This window comes from Rousettus aegyptiacus, unplaced genomic scaffold, assembly GCF_014176215.1.
Source record: "Rousettus aegyptiacus isolate mRouAeg1 unplaced genomic scaffold, mRouAeg1.p scaffold_m13_p_3, whole genome shotgun sequence".
NCBI lineage: Eukaryota > Metazoa > Chordata > Mammalia > Chiroptera > Pteropodidae > Rousettus > Rousettus aegyptiacus.
The window spans coordinates 125,831,580-125,849,184 of NW_023416306.1; the positions used below are offsets into that span (position 1 = coordinate 125,831,580).

Consider the following 17,605-nt stretch of genomic DNA (forward strand, 5'->3'; position numbering starts at 1 on the left):
GTTCGATGTAGTACCATTCATTCATTTTTGCTTTTACTTCCCTTGCCTTTGGGGCAAAGTTCACAAAAGCCTCTCTGAGACCAAGATCCATAATTTAGAACCTGTGTATCTTCTATGTATTTTATTGTTTCAAGTCTTATATTTATGTCTTTAATCCATTTTGAATTAATTTTTGTATATGGTGTCAAATAGCAGTGTAGTTTCATTCTTTTGCATGTGGCTTTCCAATTTTCCCCACCACCATTTATTAAAGAGGCTTTCCTTTCTCCATTGTATGTCTTCAGCTCCCTCATTGAAAATTAGTTTCCCATTTACATGTGGGTTTATTTCTGGGCTCTCATTTCTGTTACATTGGTCTCTGTGTTTTTCTGCCAGTACCATAATGCTTTGATTATTGTTTCTTTGTGGTATCATTTGAAGTCAGACAGTGTGACATGTTTGCCTTTTCTTAGGATTGCTTTGGTTCTTTTAGATCTTTTGTGGTTTCATACAAATTTGATGATTTTTTTTTTTTTTGGTCCTATCTCTTTGAAAAAATGTTATTGGGATTTTGATGGAGATTGCATTGTCTGTACATTGCTTTAGATAACGTGGCCATTTTAACTACGTTGATCTTCCAATTCATGAACACAAAACATCTTTCCATTCTTTTCAACAGTCTTAGTTTTCAGCGTATAGGTCCTTCACTTCCTTTGTTAAATTTATTCCTGGGTATTTTAATCCTATTTGTTGCAATCACAAATTGCATTTCTTTTTCTGATATTTCATTGTTGGTATACAGAAATGCAGTGGATTTTTGTACATTGATTTTGTATCCTGCAACTTTACTGTTTATTGTTTCTAGATTTTTGGTAGAATCTTTAGAGTTTTCTATATATAGAATCATGTCAACTATAAAAAGAAACAATTTTACATGTTCATTCTAAATTTGGATGACTTATTTTTTTTATCTCTTGCTTGATTTCTCTGACTAGGACTTCCATTACTATTTTGAGTAGCAGTGGTGAGAATGTGCCTACTTGTCTTGTTCCTGATCTTAGAGGGAAAACTTTCAGTTTTTCACCATTGAGTATGATAGTAGCTGAGGGTTTGTCTTTATTATATTGAGGTATATGGTCTTTATTATGTTGAGGTACTCTCCTTTTATACCATTTTATTGACTGTTTTAATCATTAATGAATATATCTTGTCAAATGCTTTTTCTGCATCTATTGATATGATCATATTATTTTTATCCTTTATTTTGTTAATGTAGTGAATCACATTGATTGATTTCAATATGTCGAACCATCCTTGCATCACTAGAATGAACCCCACCTGATTGTGATGTGTTATCCTTTTAATGTATTGCCGTATTCAATTTGCTAGTATTTTGTTTAGTATTTGTATATCTATATTGATCAGAGATATTTGACTATAATTTTCTTTGTCCTTGCTAGTTTTTGGTATCAGGGTGATGTTGGCCTCATAAAATGAATTTGGGGATGTTGCCTCGTTTTCAGCTTTTTGGAAGTTTGAGAAGGATAGGTGTTAAATATTCTTTCAATTTGTGGTAGAATTGACTAGTGAAACCATCTGGTCCTGGACTTTTGTTCTTTGTAAGGTTTTCAATGACTCTCAATTTCCTTACTGTTAATCAGTCTATTTAGATTTTCCAGTTCTTCATGATTCACTCTGGGAAAGTTATATATTTCTAACAATTTATCCATTTCTTCTAGGTTATTGAATATGGTGGCATATAGCTTTTCATAGTATTCTTGTATAATCCATTGTATTTCTTTGGTATACATTGCAACTTCTCCTTTATCATTTCTAATTTTGAGTCTTTTCTCTTTTTCCCTTAGTGGGTCTTGCCAGAGGTTTGTCAGTCTGTTCAAAAAACCAGCTCTTAGTTGCATTATTTTTTTCTATTGTCTTTTTCTCTATTTTGCTTAATTCTACTCCAAATTTTTTTCTTTCTATCAATTTGGGGTTTCATTTGTTCTTTTTCTAGTTCTTTAAAATAAAATGTTAGATTGAGATTTTTCCTGTTTCTTGAGGTAGGTCTGTAATTCTATAAACTTCCCTCTTAGTACCACTTTTGTTGCATCCCCAAAATTTTGATACGTTGTATTATTGTTCTCATTTGTCTCTATGTATTTTTTGATCTTGTATTTCTTCTTTGACCTAGTAGTTGGTCAGTAGCTTGTTGTTTAATCTCTACATAGTTCTGTTTTTCTCAGCTTTCTTTCTGCAGTTGACTTTGAGTGTCAAACTGTTGTGGTCAAAGAATACGTTGGTATGATTTCAATCTTAAATTTATGGAGGCTAGTTTTGTGCTCTAACATTAAGTCTGTTCTTGAGAGTGTTCCATATGCACTAAAGAAGAATGTATATTATGATGTTCTGAGATGAAAAGCCCTATAAATATTGATTATGTCCATTTGGTCTAATATGTCATTTAATGCTGATATTTCTTTATTTTCTGTTTGGATCATCTATCCATTGCTGTCAATGGGGTAGCTGTGTTTTTGTCAGTGTCTTCTTTTTCTGTTAGTAATTGCTTTACATATTTTGGTTCATATATATTGGGTGTACGTGTATTGATAAGTTTTATGTCTTCTTGATGTATTGTCTTTATCATTATAAAATGTCTCTCGTTACCTTTTTTATCTCGAAATGTATTTTATCTGATATAAATACAGCTACAGCTGCTTTCTCTGGATTGCTTATAGTATCATCTTCCACCACTTTACTTTGACTCTGTGTTTATCTTTGTAGTTGAGATGAGTCTCCTGAAGGCAGCATATAGTTTTAAAATCCATCCTGCTACTCTGTGCCTTTTAATTGATTAATTCAGTCCATTTGGATTTAGATTTATTGATATATGAGAACTTGGTCTATGAGCTCTGTTGATATTTGAGGACTTCGTATAGCCACTTTTTGTTTTCTAGTTGTTCTATATCTCGATTGTTTCTTTTTCCTTGTGTTTCTGTCTGCTGTTTTAGTTTTGTGGTATTCTACAATTTTTTCCCTCCATTTCCTCTTTTATGTAATGAGTCTCCAGTCTAGATTTTTGTTTTGTGGTTACCAGTATGTCTACACAGAAAACAAGTTCCATACATACAATAGCCCCTTTTCTTCTTATTGCATCTAATCTCCGTTGACCTGTGCAAAATTCAGTTTTCCCCCTCCCTTTTGTGTTTTTTATTGTCACAAATTATCCCATTTTATGCTGTGTGTTCATTTCCAAATTGAAGTAGCTATTTTTTTAAAAAATGCTTTTACCATCTTTAACCCTGGTTAAAAAGGTGAAATAGAATTGCAATTTCCTGCTTCTTTTCTGTCTTTGTCATCTCACAGTTTTGTATCCTTTTGCCTTTTTGTTTCAGGTAGAAGATGTCCTTTCAGCATGTACTGTAATGCAGGTCTTAGAGTGGTAAATCTCAGCTTCTGTTTGTCTGGAAAATGCTTTATTTCCCCATCATAGCTAAAGGATAACTTCGTCAGATATATTATTCTTTGTTGGTCATTTCTCTTATAATATTTGAATATTTGATTCCATTCACTCCTAGCTTGAAGAGTTTCTACTGAAAAACCAGTGATAATCTAATGCAGTTTCTTTTATAGGTTACTATCTTCCCTAAGTGCCTTGAGAATTCTTTGTCATTAACTTTTTAGAGCTTTAATATAGTTACCTTGGACAAGGTCATTTTGCATTGAAATTGTTCTGTTAGCTTCTTGGATTTGAGTGTCCAGCTCTTTCCATAGGTTTGGAAAGTTTCTCATCAATCATATGGTAGTTCTAGTTTTAATTTTTGAGGAGCTTTCACACTGTTTTCCATTGTGGTTATGCTATGTACAGTCCCACCAACAGTGCACAAGGGTACCCCCCTCCCCCACATCTTCATCATTTGTTATATGCTGTCTTTTTTATCATAGCCATTCAAAGAGGTGTGAGGTGATATTTTATTGTGGTTTTGATGTGCATTTCCCTAGTGATATTCAGTGATGTTCAGCACCTTTTCATGTACCTACCTGTTGGCTATGTGTATATCTTCTTAAGAAAAATGTCTGTTCTGGTCTATCGCCTATTTTTAAATTGGATTATTTGGTTTTCTGCTATTAAGAGATCTTTATACATTTTGAACATTAACCCTTGCAGATAGATGGTTTGCAGATATTTTTTCCCATTCTATAGGTTGCCTTTTCATTTGGTTGATTATTTCTTTTGCTGTGAAGAAGCTTTTTAGTTGGATGTAATCCTACTTGTTTATCTTTCATTTTGTTCCTTGTGCTTTAGCTGTCATTTCCAAAATATTATTGCCAAGACCCATATCAAGCAGCTTTTCTCCTATGTTTCTTCTAGGAGATTTATAATCTGGTCTTACATTTAAGTCTTTAGTCATTTCATGTTCATTTTTGTTGGTGGTGTAAGATAGGAGTCGTTTCATTATTTTACGTGTGAATATCCAATTTTCCCATCACCATTTATTGGAAAGGTTATTCCTGCACATTCCTGGCTCTCTTGTCAAATACTAGTTGATCATATGGCCATGGGTTAATTTCTTGCCTCTTGATTCTGTTTCATTGGTCTATGTTTCTGTTTTTATGCCAGTACCATACTATTTTGATAAATATAGCTTTTTAGGTACCTTGAAATCAGGAAGTGTTATGTCTCCTACTTTGTTATTCTTTCACAGGATTCCTTTGGCTATTTTGAGTCTTTTGTAGTTCCATATAAATTTTAGGATTGCTTTTCTACTTCTGTTTTAAAAAAAGCCACTGGAATTTTGATGAGGATTGCATTGAATCTATAGATGACTTTAATAATATGGACATTTTAACAATATTCTTCCCATCCATTAACACAGATTGTTTTTTATTTGAAATTTTTTATCTTAATATAGGCATTTATGCAATGTGCTTCCCTTTCAGAACTTTTGCTTCATCCCACAAGTTTTGGACGTTGTGTTTCCATTTTTATTTGCCTGAAGATGCTTTATTTCCTTTTTAATTTCCTCTTTGATCCATTGATTGTTCACTAGAGTCATGATATCTTTGGTGAAATGTCTGTACAAGTCTTTATTTCATTTAGAATTTTTTAAAGTAAACTTTAATTTTTAGAACAGTTTGATTTACATAAAAGTTGTGAAGTTAGTATACTGTTTCTATAATCTATGGTTTCCTTTGCTATGAAGATATACATTAGTATGGTACATTTGTTATGGTTAATAAGTGAATCAATAACATTATTAACTAAAACCATATTTTTGTATTTCCTTAGTTTTTCTTTCCTTGGTTTATTTTTTTTTAATTGAGTCAATTTATTATAAACATTTTAAAAGTTCTTTATATATAATAACTACATGTCTTTTGTTAGATAATATGCTTTGCAAATATCCCTTGCCTTTTATTTTTAACAGTTTTTTTGACAAAGTTATAAATTTTAATAAAGACCAATTTATTATTTTTCTTGAATTTATGCTTTTCATCTCCTACTTAAGAATACTTTGATAAACTTAAATTATCACTAAACTTAAATTATCTTTTCTTATAGATGTTATAGAGTTTGAGCTTTTATGTGTAACTGAGTTTCTGTGTATGATATAAAGGTTAGGATTACTTATTGCCATATGTGCAGAACTATTCGTTGAGAAGGTTATCCTTTCATCATTGAATTGCCACGGCACCTTGTTGAAAATCAGTTGCCTAGAAATGTGTGGATCTATTTCTGAAATCTATGTTTTCCATTGATCTGTACATCTCTTTATGCTAATAATAATTCACTATCTTGATTCTTAAACCTTTATACAAATCTTAAAATCACATAGTATGATTTTGTTCTTTTCATAATTGCTTGACTATTCTGGGTCCTTTGTATTTACATATACATTTTAGAATCACCTTGCCAGTTTCTAAAAAAAGTCCTGTTGGAATTTCGATCGGCATTGCATTGAATCTGTAGACCAGTCTGGGGAAAAGTGACATTATAATATTGTCATTCATATCATGAATAGAGAATATCTGCTTATTTAAGCCTTTATTTTCTCTAATCACCTTTTTATAGTTTTCAGTATATATATAGGTCTTGTATATATTTTTCAATGTTATCTCTTAGTAATTCATTTTTTTATTATAAATTTTTAAAATTCCAATTTCTAGTTGTCGCTAGAATTGAGAAACAACTTTTTTATACTGAATTTGTATCTTGAAACTTTGCTAAAGTCACTTATTTTAGAGTCTTTAGATTTCTACACAGGCCAAGGATAGTCAAACTTTTTCTGCAGTGGACCAGCTAATAACTGCTCTAGGTTTTGTAAGCTACATGTGGTCCCTGTTATTCTTCACTGGTTTTTTTTAAAAAAAATTTTTTTGTTTGACCCTTTCAAAAAAAGTCTTAGTTCATGTGGAAAGATTTTAGATTTCAAATTCAATTTCTTTTACTGGCATGAAAATATTTTATATAGAGCTGTTTGTATCTTACTGTGTGATTTGGGTATGTCTTTCAAGGAATCTGTCCATTTTATGTTGTCAAATTTATCCGCATACAGGTTTTTACATTGTTCCTTTATTGTCTTTTGCATAACTGTAGAATTCGTAGTGATGTTCCTCTTACATTCTCATGGGTTGTTTCCCTCCTTCATACTTGATATTGATAATTGTGTCTTCTTTTCTTTTCCTAATCAGTCTTACTAGAGGCTTACTAAATCTGGTGTCATTGATTTGCCTCTACTGTTTTTGTTTTTTATTTATAGATTTCTGCTCTTTACTGTTTCCTTCTCTCTCTCTATTTTGGGTTCAATTTGTTTTTTTTCCTCATTTCTTAAAATGGATGCAAAGACTACTGATTTGAAACCTTCGTTTCCTAACATAAGTATTTAATATTGTAAAGTTTCCTCTATGCATTCCTTTACCTATATCCCACAGACTTTGATTTGTCATATTTCATTCCATTTAGAATACTTTCTAATTTTCTTTTTTATTTCTTTTTTAAATCCTGAGTTATTTGCAAGCATGTTACTTCACAAATATTTGTAACTTTTTCCAGACACCTTTTTTAATGATTTCTAATTTAATTCCATTGTGGACATATAATGCATTTGGTTTTATTTGAATCATTGTAAATTTATAGAGACTTATTTTATGGCCCAGAATATGGTTTATATTGGTAAATGTACCATATACCCTTGAAAATAATGTATCATCTGCATTTATTGGGTGGAGTATTCTATAAATATCAATTATTCCAAGATGCTTGATAATGTTCATGTCTTCTGTATCTTTATATATTTCCTGTCTACATGTTCTATCAGTGATTAAGAGAGGGATGCTAATCTTAGAATACAACTGTGGATCTGTTTCCCCTTGTCAATTTTTGCATCAGATATTTTGGAGCCTGTTTTAGGTAGATTAACATTTAAGATTGTTGTTGAATTGTGACATAACTTTATATTCTTGACAAAAGTCTTTGTTCTAATATGTATTTTGTTAGGCAACTTTGGCTTTCTTTTAATTAATGTTGGCTTATCTTTTTCCATCCTTTTACTTGAAACTCTGTTGTTATCTCCTTGTAGGCAGCATATAGTTGTTTCTTTCTTTTTAAAAAGCCAATCTGACAGTTTCTGACTTTTTAATTGTGTATTTAGACCATTACATTTAATGCGATTATTAAAATGTTAGGTTTAATTCTATTACCTTGCTATTTATTTTTTATTCCCACCTTTTTCCTTTGTTTTCTTCTTCTTTTGAATGTTTTAAAAATGATTCTCTATTGTCTTTTTTGGCTCATTATCTCCACTTATTTTTATGTGCACATTTTAGTATTTATCATACATATTTTCAACTCGTGTACCTTCAAGTATTATAGCATTTTATGAATAATGTAAGAACCTTTTTGCAGTATACTTCCACTTACTCTCTTCTGCGCTTCTTGGTGCTGTTGTCAAACATTTTAATTATACACAAACTCCACACTACATCGTTTTTCTTTGCTTTGAACAATTTATTCAAATTAAAAAAAAATTGTGGTATACTACACATAAAATTTACCCTCTTGTTTGTGTGTGTACATTTATTTTCTTTTATTACAGTGACATTAACGAAATCCAATAAGTTTCAAGTGCACAATTCAGTAGTAAGTCATATATAGCATTTTGTGTTCACCGCCCATAGTTAGATTTCTGTCACCACATGTTTGACCCCTTTTACCTCTACTACCTCCCCCTTCCCCCACCCTCTGGTAACCACTAACCTGTTGTCCATGTGTCTTTGTTTGTCATGTTTGTTTGTTGCTTTTAGATTTATATCACAGATATAAGTGATATCATGTGGTTTTCAACTTTTTCTGTCTGACTTATTTTGCTTATTTTGATTGTCTCAAGATCCATCCATGTTGTCACAAATAACAGTGTTTCATTTCTTCTAATAGCTAAGTAATATTCCATTGTACATATGTGCCACATCTTTATCCAATCAACTATTGTAGGATATTTCAGTTGCTTCCATTTCTTGGCCACCATGAATAATGCTGTTATGAACATCAGTGTAAAAATATCTTTTCAGTTAAATGTTTTCAAGTCTTTGGGATAAATACCCAAAAAAGGGATTGCTGGATCACATGGTAGATCAATTCTTAGTTTTTAAACCAACCTTCATACAGTTTTCTAAGTGGTTTTACCAATTTGCAGTCCCACCAGCAGTGTATGAGCATTCCTTTCTCTCCTCATACTCTCCAAGACTTGTTATTATTTATCCTGTTGTTAACAGCCATTCTAACAGGTGTGAGATGGTATCTCATTGTGGTTTTGATTTACGTTCCCCTAATAGCTAGTGAAGTTGAACATCTTTTCATGTATTTGTTGGCCACTTGTATGTCTTCTTGGGAGAAGTATCTGTTTAGGTTCTCTGCCCATTTTTTACGAGATTGTTTGGGTTTTATTTTGATCAGTATCAAAATATGAGTTCCTAGTGTATTTGGATATTAGGCCCTTTTTGGAGGTGTTGCTTGCAAACACATTTTCCCATTCGAATGGCTGCTGCTTTGCCTTGTTGGTGGTTTCTTTTGCCATGCAGAAGCTTTTTAGTTTGATGTAGTCCCATTCATTGAATTTTGCTTTTACTTCCCTTGCCTTTAAGGTCAAACTCATAAAATCTTTTAAGACCAAGGTCCATGACATTAGTTCTTGTTTTTCTATGAAATTCATTGTTTCAGATCTTATATTCAGGTCCTTAATCCATTTTGAGTTAATATTGGTATGTGGTGATAGACAACAGTCTCGTTTCATTCTTTTGCAGGTAGCTTTCCAGTTTTCCCAGCATCATTTATTGAAGAGGCTTTCCTTTCTCCATTGTATGTTTTTGGCTCCTTTGTCAAAAGATTTGTGCATATAAACGGCGGTTTATTTCTGGATTCTCAATTCTGTTCCACTGTTCTGTGTGTCTTTTCTGCCAATACCATGTTGTTTTAATTACCGTCGCTTTGTAGTATAATTTGAAGTTGGGCAGAGTGATGCCTCCAGCTTTGTTCTTTTTTCTCAAGATGGCTTTGGTGATTCAGGGACTTTTGTGCTTCCACAGAAATTTGATGATTTTTTTGTTCTATTTCTTTAAAAAATGCCAATGGGATTTTGATGGGGATTGTATTAAATCTGTATAATACTTTAGGTAATAAGGTCATTTTAACTGTTGATTCTTTCAATCCATGAACACAGAATATCTTTCCATTTCTTTGTGTTTTTCTCAATTTCTTTTAAAAAGAGTCTTATAGTTTTCATTATATAGATCCTTCACATGTTTCGTTAGGTTTATTCCTAGGTATTTTATTTTTTTTGTTGCAGTTGCAAAAGGAATTATTTTTCTATCTAGAGACTTTATTTCCTTATTGTTTCTAGTATTCTTTTGGAGTCTTTAGGGTTTTCTATGTAGAGAATCAATATTCTTCCTTTCCTGTTTGGATGCCTTTTCTTTCTCTTGGCTGACTGCACTAACTAGGACCTCCAATGTTATATGGAATAACAGTGGTGATAGTAGACAGCCTTGTCTTGTTCCTGATCTTAGAAGAAAGGTTGTTAGTTTTTCACCATTAAGTATAATGTTGGCTGAGGGTTTGTCATATATGGCCTTTATTATGTTAAGGTACTTTGCTTCTATACCTATTTTTATAAGTGTTTTGATCATAAATAGATGCTGTATCTTGTCAAAAGGCTTTTTCTGCATCTATCGATATGATCATATGATTATTATTTTGTTTATATGGTGTATCACATTAATTGACTTGCATATGTTGAATCATCCCTTTGCCCCAGGATGAAGCCCACTTAATCATGGTGTATGTTTTTAATTTGTTGTTGTATGCAGTTCGCTAGTATCTTATTTAGGATTTTTGCATCTGTGTTCATGAGAAATATTGGTTTGTAGTTTTCTTTTTTGTGTTATCGTTAACAGTTTTGTATCAGGGTAATATTGGTCTCATAAAATGAATTAGGAAGTATTGCCTCCTCTTCAATTTCTTGGAAGAATTTGAGGAAAATAGGTATTAAATCTTTTTTGAATGTTTGGTAGAATTCACTGGTGAAGCCATTTGGTTTTGGATTATTGTTTCAATTTCCATACTGCTGATAGTTCTATTTAGATTTTCCAGTTCTTCTTGATTCAATCTAGTAAGATTGTATTTTTCTAAGTACAATCTAGGAAGGTTGTACTGGTCCATTTCTTCTAGGTTATTAAATTTAGTGTTATATACTTTTTCATAGTATTCTTATATAATCCTTTATATTTCTGCAATGTCTGTCATAATTTCCTCTTTCATCCCTGTTTTTGTTTATTTGTGTCCTTTCTCTTTTTTATTTAGTAAGTCTAGCCAGGAGGTTGTCAATTTTATTAACCTTCTCAAAGAACCAGTTCTTTGTTGCATTTATTTTTTTCTATTTTTTTCTCAATTTTATTTAATTCTCTAATTATGATTATTTCTTCTGATTTTAGGATTCATTTGTTCTTTTTCTAGCTTTATAAGATGAAGTATTAGGTTGTTTATTTGGGCTTGTTCTTATTTTCTGAGGTAGGCCTGTAATGATATGAAGTTTCCTCTTATGACCACTTTTGCTTTTTGCTGTGTCCCAAAAGTCTTGATACGTTGTACTATCATTTTCATTTGTTTCTATGTGTCTCTTAATCTCTTTATTTCTTCTCTGACCCAGTTACTCTTTAGTAGCATGTTTTTTACTCTTCATGTGTTTGGGTTCTTCCCACTTTCTTTTGACAGTTGACCTCCAATTCAAAGAATTATGCTCAGAGAATATGGTTGTTGTGATTTCAACTCTCTTATATTTGTCGAGGTTATCTCTGTGTCCCAGTGTGTGGTCAGTCCTTGAGAATATTCCACGTGCATTAGAGAAAGAATGTATAAGCAGCTTTTTTTTGAGATGAAAGCTTCTGTAAATATCAGTTATGTCCAGTTTATCTAATGTGTCATTTAAGGATGTTATTTCCTTATTGATTTTCTGTTGGACTATCTGTACATATCCAACAGTGGAATATTTAGGTCCCCTACTATGATACTGTTTTGTTCTGTTACTCCTTTTAGTTCTGTTAGTACTTGCTTTGTACATTCCGGGGCTCCCTGATTGGAAGCATAGTTTTTAATAAGTGTTATGTCTTCTTGGTGTATGATTCCTTTTATCATTATGAAGTGTCCCTCAGCATCTTTCTTTACCTTTTTTATTTCGAAGTCCATTTCGTCTGATATTATTACTGCTACCCTCTCTTGTCTGAATGCCATTTGCTTGAAATGTCATTTTCAACCCTTTCACTTTGAGTCTGTATGTCTTTGGAACTGAGATGTGTCTCTTGGAGGCAACATATGGTTGGCTTTTGTTTTTTGATCTAATCTACAACTCTGCCTTCTTATTGGTGAGTTCAGTCAATTTAAACTTAGGGTGATTATTGAAATACGAGATCGGTCTTCTTATAGCCATCTTATCTTTTGCTTTCTAGTAGCTTGGTGTTTCTGTTGCTTCCTTGTCCTTGCGTTTATGTTTTTTTAATTTGGTTTGTTTTTGTGGGTTTTCCCTGTGCTCCTTCTTGTTTTATGTTACATACTTCAGTTCTGAATCTTTGGCATGTGTTTACCATTACGAATATGTAAAGGATATATATATATGTGTGTGTGTGTGTGTGTGTATATATATATATGTCCATTTTTTTCTGCGTGTGCCTTATCTCCATTCCCCTTTGCAAATGTGGATCTTTGAATCCTCCCTTTTTGTTATTGTCTCATATTGTCCCTGTGTATGCTGAATGTTCATTTCTATCTTGCAATACCAATTCTCTTCTTATTAAGCTTATAATGCCCTGTTCTTCATAAGGGTTGCACTACTCTGCTTCTCTCTGCCTGCCAGTTGCCTTATTCGTAGTTATGTATATTTTTGTCATTTTGTTTTAGATGGGTTGACCCCTTTCAGTATATACTGTAATGCAGGCCTCATAGTGGAGAATTCCCCCAACTTTTGTATGTCTATAAAGGTCTTTATTTCTCCTTCACATCTAAAGGAGAGCTTTGCCAGATACATTATTATTGGTTGGTAATTCTTTTCATTTAATAGTTTGAATGTTTGGTTCCATTTTTTTTTCTTATAAGGTTCATGCTGAGAAGTCTAAATAATCTAATGAGTTTTCCTTTATAAGGTACTGTCTTTTCTCTGGTTTTCTTAAAAAATCTTTGTCATTAGTTTATGATCATTTTAATATGTGTCTTGGATAGGCCTTTTTGGGTGTTCATTTAGTTCTTAGATTCGAAGCTCCAATTCATTCCTTAGATTTGGGAAATTCTCATCAACTATTTGTCTGAATATGCTCTCTGACCCCTTCTTCTCTTTTCCTTCTGGAATAGCCATTATTCATGTTTCTTTTCCTGATGCTGCCAACTAGTTCTTATATTTCTCTTTCATTATTTTTCATTTTTTGGTCTCTTCTTTCTTCTTAATTATTTCTAGATTTCTATCTTCAATATCACTGATTCTTTCCTCTATTTGGTCAACTCTATTTCCTAAGCTTGCTACTTCATTCTTTATTGCAGTGTGTTCATCTCCAGAAGTTATTTTTGGTTCTTTTTTAGGGTTTCAATCTCCTTGGTAAAAAATTCATTCTGCTAATTTTTTTCTCAATTTCGGGAATTGTTGAGCTGAGTTATTTTAGATCTCATTGAGTTTTTGTAGAAGTACAATCCTGAATTCTTTGTCATTTAAGTTGCATATTTCTGTCTTTAAGCTTATTCTCTGAAGATTTTTCTTTCTTTCTGAGCTGCCTTGTCACCTTGGTTGTCCATAGTGTTCGATGGACAATTTCTCCACCTGGGCATTAATGGAAGTGAAATCTGCCTTCTTTCTTTCTCAGAAAGATTTACTATATAGAAGTGTCTTTTTAGCCTGTTGCTAAGGTGTTTTTCTTTTGATTTCCAGTAGGTGGCATCCAAGCCTCTTAGATCGCTGCTTTGAGACAGTGATGCCTTTTTATCCCATAAATATTCAATCACAGTCTCTACTCTGTCTCAGTGCCTGTCAGTGTTAGCAATAGTTTTGGTAGCATTTGCTCTGATTCCCCTAGGGCTTCATGGTGTTTGGTCTTGGAGAATATGAGGTGGAGGGAAAGTGTGCTCTGGGTTGGTGGGTGGGGGTTGCTGCTAGTCTCCATGTCTCAGCCTTGTACTTTGCAACTGTGGCTACTAAGACCCAGCTGTTGCCCCTCTGCACTTAGTTCCCGCTTTGCTTTCTGTCCAGATCCCTCAGGCAGGGCCATTCAAGGAACCAGCCACACCTTCTTTCCTTGCCCTCCGGCTGCAAGAGGCAGCTTCTTTGTTCCTCTCAATCTACCCCCAAGACTCCCATGCTTCTATAACTTCTGGAAGTTCTTAGGCGCAGATCGCTTGCTCATATGTGCTTGTGAGCAAGTTGGGTGTTATTTGAGCTTTAGATGATCAGCTTACTATTTCAAGAGGAGAGATCCAGGGATATCTTTCACTCTGCTATGATTCTGACGTCACTCTACCCTCGTGTTTTTAAGTATACAGTTCAGTAGTATTACATATATTCACACTGCTGTGCAACCAAACACCGGCACTCTTTTTTCATCTTGCAAAAACTGAAACTCTTAAGTCCATTAAACAATAATTCCCCATTCTTCTCTCCCCAACCCCTGGCAAACACCATTGTACTTTCCATCTCTATGATTTTGACTACTCTAGATATCTCACATAAGTGGAATCATACAGTATTTGTCTCTTTGTGACTAGCTTACTTCACTTAGCATAATGTCTGTAATGTTGATCCATGTTGTAGCATGTGTCAGAATTTAATTCCTCTTTAAGGCTGAATAATATTGCATTATATGTATATCTATATTTTATTCATTGGTTGATGGACACTTGGCTTGCTTCCACCTTTTAGGTACTGTGAATAATACTGCTATAAACTTGGGTGTACAAATACCTCTTTGAGACTCTACTTTCAGTTATTTTGGGTATGTACCCAAATATGAGATTGCTGGATCATATGATAAATCTTTTTCAATTTTTTGAAGAACTACCATACTGTTTTTCCATAGTGGCTGAACTATTTTATATCCCCGCCAATTGTGCACGTTATTTCTTCATAAACCTCACCAACACTTGTTATTTTCTGATTTTTTGATAGTACTCATCCTAAGGTTTATTAAGTGGTGTCTCATTGTGGCTTTGATTTGCATTTCCCTAAGGATTATTGCTTGTTAGTCATATGCCTGTCTTTTTTGAAAAATGTCCATTCAGGTCTTTTGCCCATTTTTTAATTTTTTTTTGATGCTGATTTGTATGAATTCTGTATATATTCTGGATATTAACTCCTTATCAGATACATGCTTTGCAAATATTTTCTATTCTGTAGGTTTCCTTTTCACATTGTTGTGTCCTTTGATGTAGTCCAATTTATCTTTTGTTGCCTGTGCTTTGTCATCATACCAAGAAATCACAACTAAATCCATTGTCATGAACCATTTCCCTGTGTTTACTTCTAATTCATAGTTTTAGGGCTTACATTTACATCTTTAACCAAATTTGAGTTAAATGTTGTATAGGGTATTAGATGGGGGGGTACAACTTCATTCTTTTACATGGAGATATCCAGCTTCCTAGTGTTTAAGAGGCTGTCCTTTACTAGTGAATGGTACTGGCACCCTTGTCAAAAATCATTTGATTTTATATGTGAAGATTTATTTCTGGGCTTTCTATTCCATTGGTCTATATGTCTTTATGGTAGTACCACTGTTTTGATATCAGGAAGTAAGAGACCTCCACTTTTGTTATTCATTTTCAAGATTATTTAGCTATTTTTGGGCCTTTGAGATTTCATATGAATATTAGGATGGCTCATTGGATTTCTGTAAAATACGCCATTGGAATTTTGATAGGAATTGCACCAAATCTGTAGATCTCTCTACATGTAATGTAGTTGGCCTTGTTTTTATTAATCCATCCACATTTCAAGTAATTACTAATAGAGAAGAACTTCCTACTGACATTGTTAATTTTTTTGTCTTAAAAGCTTTTTTGTCTCTCATTTAAATTTCTTAATTTCCCAAGAGGTCTGCTTATTTTCGGAGCCTTAGATGTTGTGTTTTATTCCTCTGCCCATAATCTCCTGTCTCTAGGCAGCTGTGGTTCTGTAGACCTCTGCAGCCCTCATGTCCAGCAGGACCCAACATTGCTTTCAGCAGCCTCCAAGCTGCTATCCAAATTATGCCACCATTCCATCAGTGCTCTTGAGTCAGGCAAGATAGAAACCAGTCCCTTAGGCAGCCCTCAGACAAGTTAGAACATCACAATCAAGTTCTACTTTTTTCTTTCCATTATGCCTGGGAGGTGAAAGGATGAACATAAATGCCATGAAATCTCCTAGTTTGAATGTGGCTTTTGCTTGGTTGCTACTGCTTAATTGGCTTCTAGAGTCCTCATAATGCTACACTGGTCTATATAGTCAGTATTTCCCATGGGTGTTCCTTGGGGAACAAGGACCCAGATCTCCCTACTTTGCCGTCTTGCTGACATCAATTATTTTTTAAAGAGATTAAAGATATATTTACCATGTTTATTACTATTTCTGGTACTTGTGTGTGTGTATGTGATCCAGATTTCCTTCTGGTACTTCCTTTTGCATAAGATTAAGTATAGCAGCTCCTTGAATAGTGTTTCATTATGTTAATGAGATGCCTTAAGTACTTAACTTTTATCAATTAGCCTGTGCTGAAATTGGTTTCGTTATATTATCATTTCACTTAAAGTCACACTGTTGATGACGTTGAAGACTTAACTGTATAAGATCTTTCTGTACTTAGTAACCTGTCTTAAAGTTCACCCATCCTCTTTCTGCATTGTCCAAATTACTTCGGAGCTCATCCACATAATTTCTACCAGGATTACAAGCTCGGTCTTCCATCTTGGGCAGTGGTAGAATTCTTTCCTCGGCTCTTTAGACCACAGCTGTTGCCTTTACTGGGTTCCTTGGAATCTCACTCTGCACATAGTATTTAGGTATCTGCAGATTTTAGGGGCTCTTTTCTTACCTGGAAATTTCTACCACCCCAGCAGCTCTGCTGGCTCATTCTTGAGCCCAATAAGACTGCTGCTTTTTGCTTCAGATCTATTTCTTGTGAACCCATGAACTGGAAAGTGCTCTCAGAAGCCAGCTGAATGTGGATCTCAACCAATATGCTTTATTTTTTTTCAAGGATCGTATCGCCTCCAGTTTCTGCTTATTAACTACTCATCCGTGCTTTCAAATGTTTTTAAAAATTGTGTCCAGAATTTGTTTGCTAGTATCAGGAGAATTCATTTTTCAAAATGTGAGACCTAAGCATCATAAAAGTTATCAAAGAGAACTTTAACAAAAATTTTATATTTCAGTTAAAAAATGGTTTTATTACTGATGTGATGATAGTTTTTATAATTCTTCCATTAAAAGACTACAAGAGTATGTGGTTATTTTTTTTCCTTTTGCAGGATATAGCAACTGAAGAACACAAAAAAATCGAAGCATTAAAATCAGAAAACAAGAAGCTAGAAAAACAAAAAGGAGAATTAATGATAGGGTTCAAGAAGCAATTAAAATTAATTGATATTTTAAAAAGGCAGAAGGTGAGTCTACCCTAAAAAAGTTAAACCATATATTTAATCTCTGTATGACATAAGATTTATATATAACATCACCCAAGCAAATTAATAATGTGAAAAATGGGACTGGTAAATACCATATACAAAAATAGCTGTTATCTTAGGGGATGGGTTTGCCGCTTGATTCCAAACCACTGCTGTTCCATCCTCTACATGAGTTACTTGGTAGTAAGAGGAATTCCATTTTTCTGCTACTTTTTGCAAAGGGTCGATACTAGCAGCATTTTGTTCCTCATAGCAGTTGGCGCAGTACCGCCATTGGACAGAAAGGTGACCCTTGAATATAACTACCATTTCAAATATGTTTATTTGATTTAGAATACACAGTCCTACAACAGCTTACAATTTGCTAGCACATTCTACACACGAATTTTCTGTAGTCTACTCTTAATACTAAATTAGACAATATTGACATTTTTTAAAAAACAG

General features: G+C 33.3%; 1 protein-coding gene across 5 annotated transcripts in view; it reads left to right on the top strand.

Annotated features, from left to right (window-relative positions):
* TEX9 (testis expressed 9) overlaps positions 1 to 17,605 on the top strand; it is a 158,486-nt gene that overhangs the window by 129,078 nt on the left and 11,803 nt on the right. For all 5 annotated transcript variants that reach the window (XM_036218298.1, XM_036218299.1, XM_036218296.1 and 2 more), the window contains one exon: positions 17,006 to 17,140. In XM_036218298.1, coding sequence (XP_036074191.1) covers positions 17,006 to 17,140 — 135 coding nt within the window. The remainder of the gene's footprint in view (positions 1 to 17,005; positions 17,141 to 17,605) is intronic.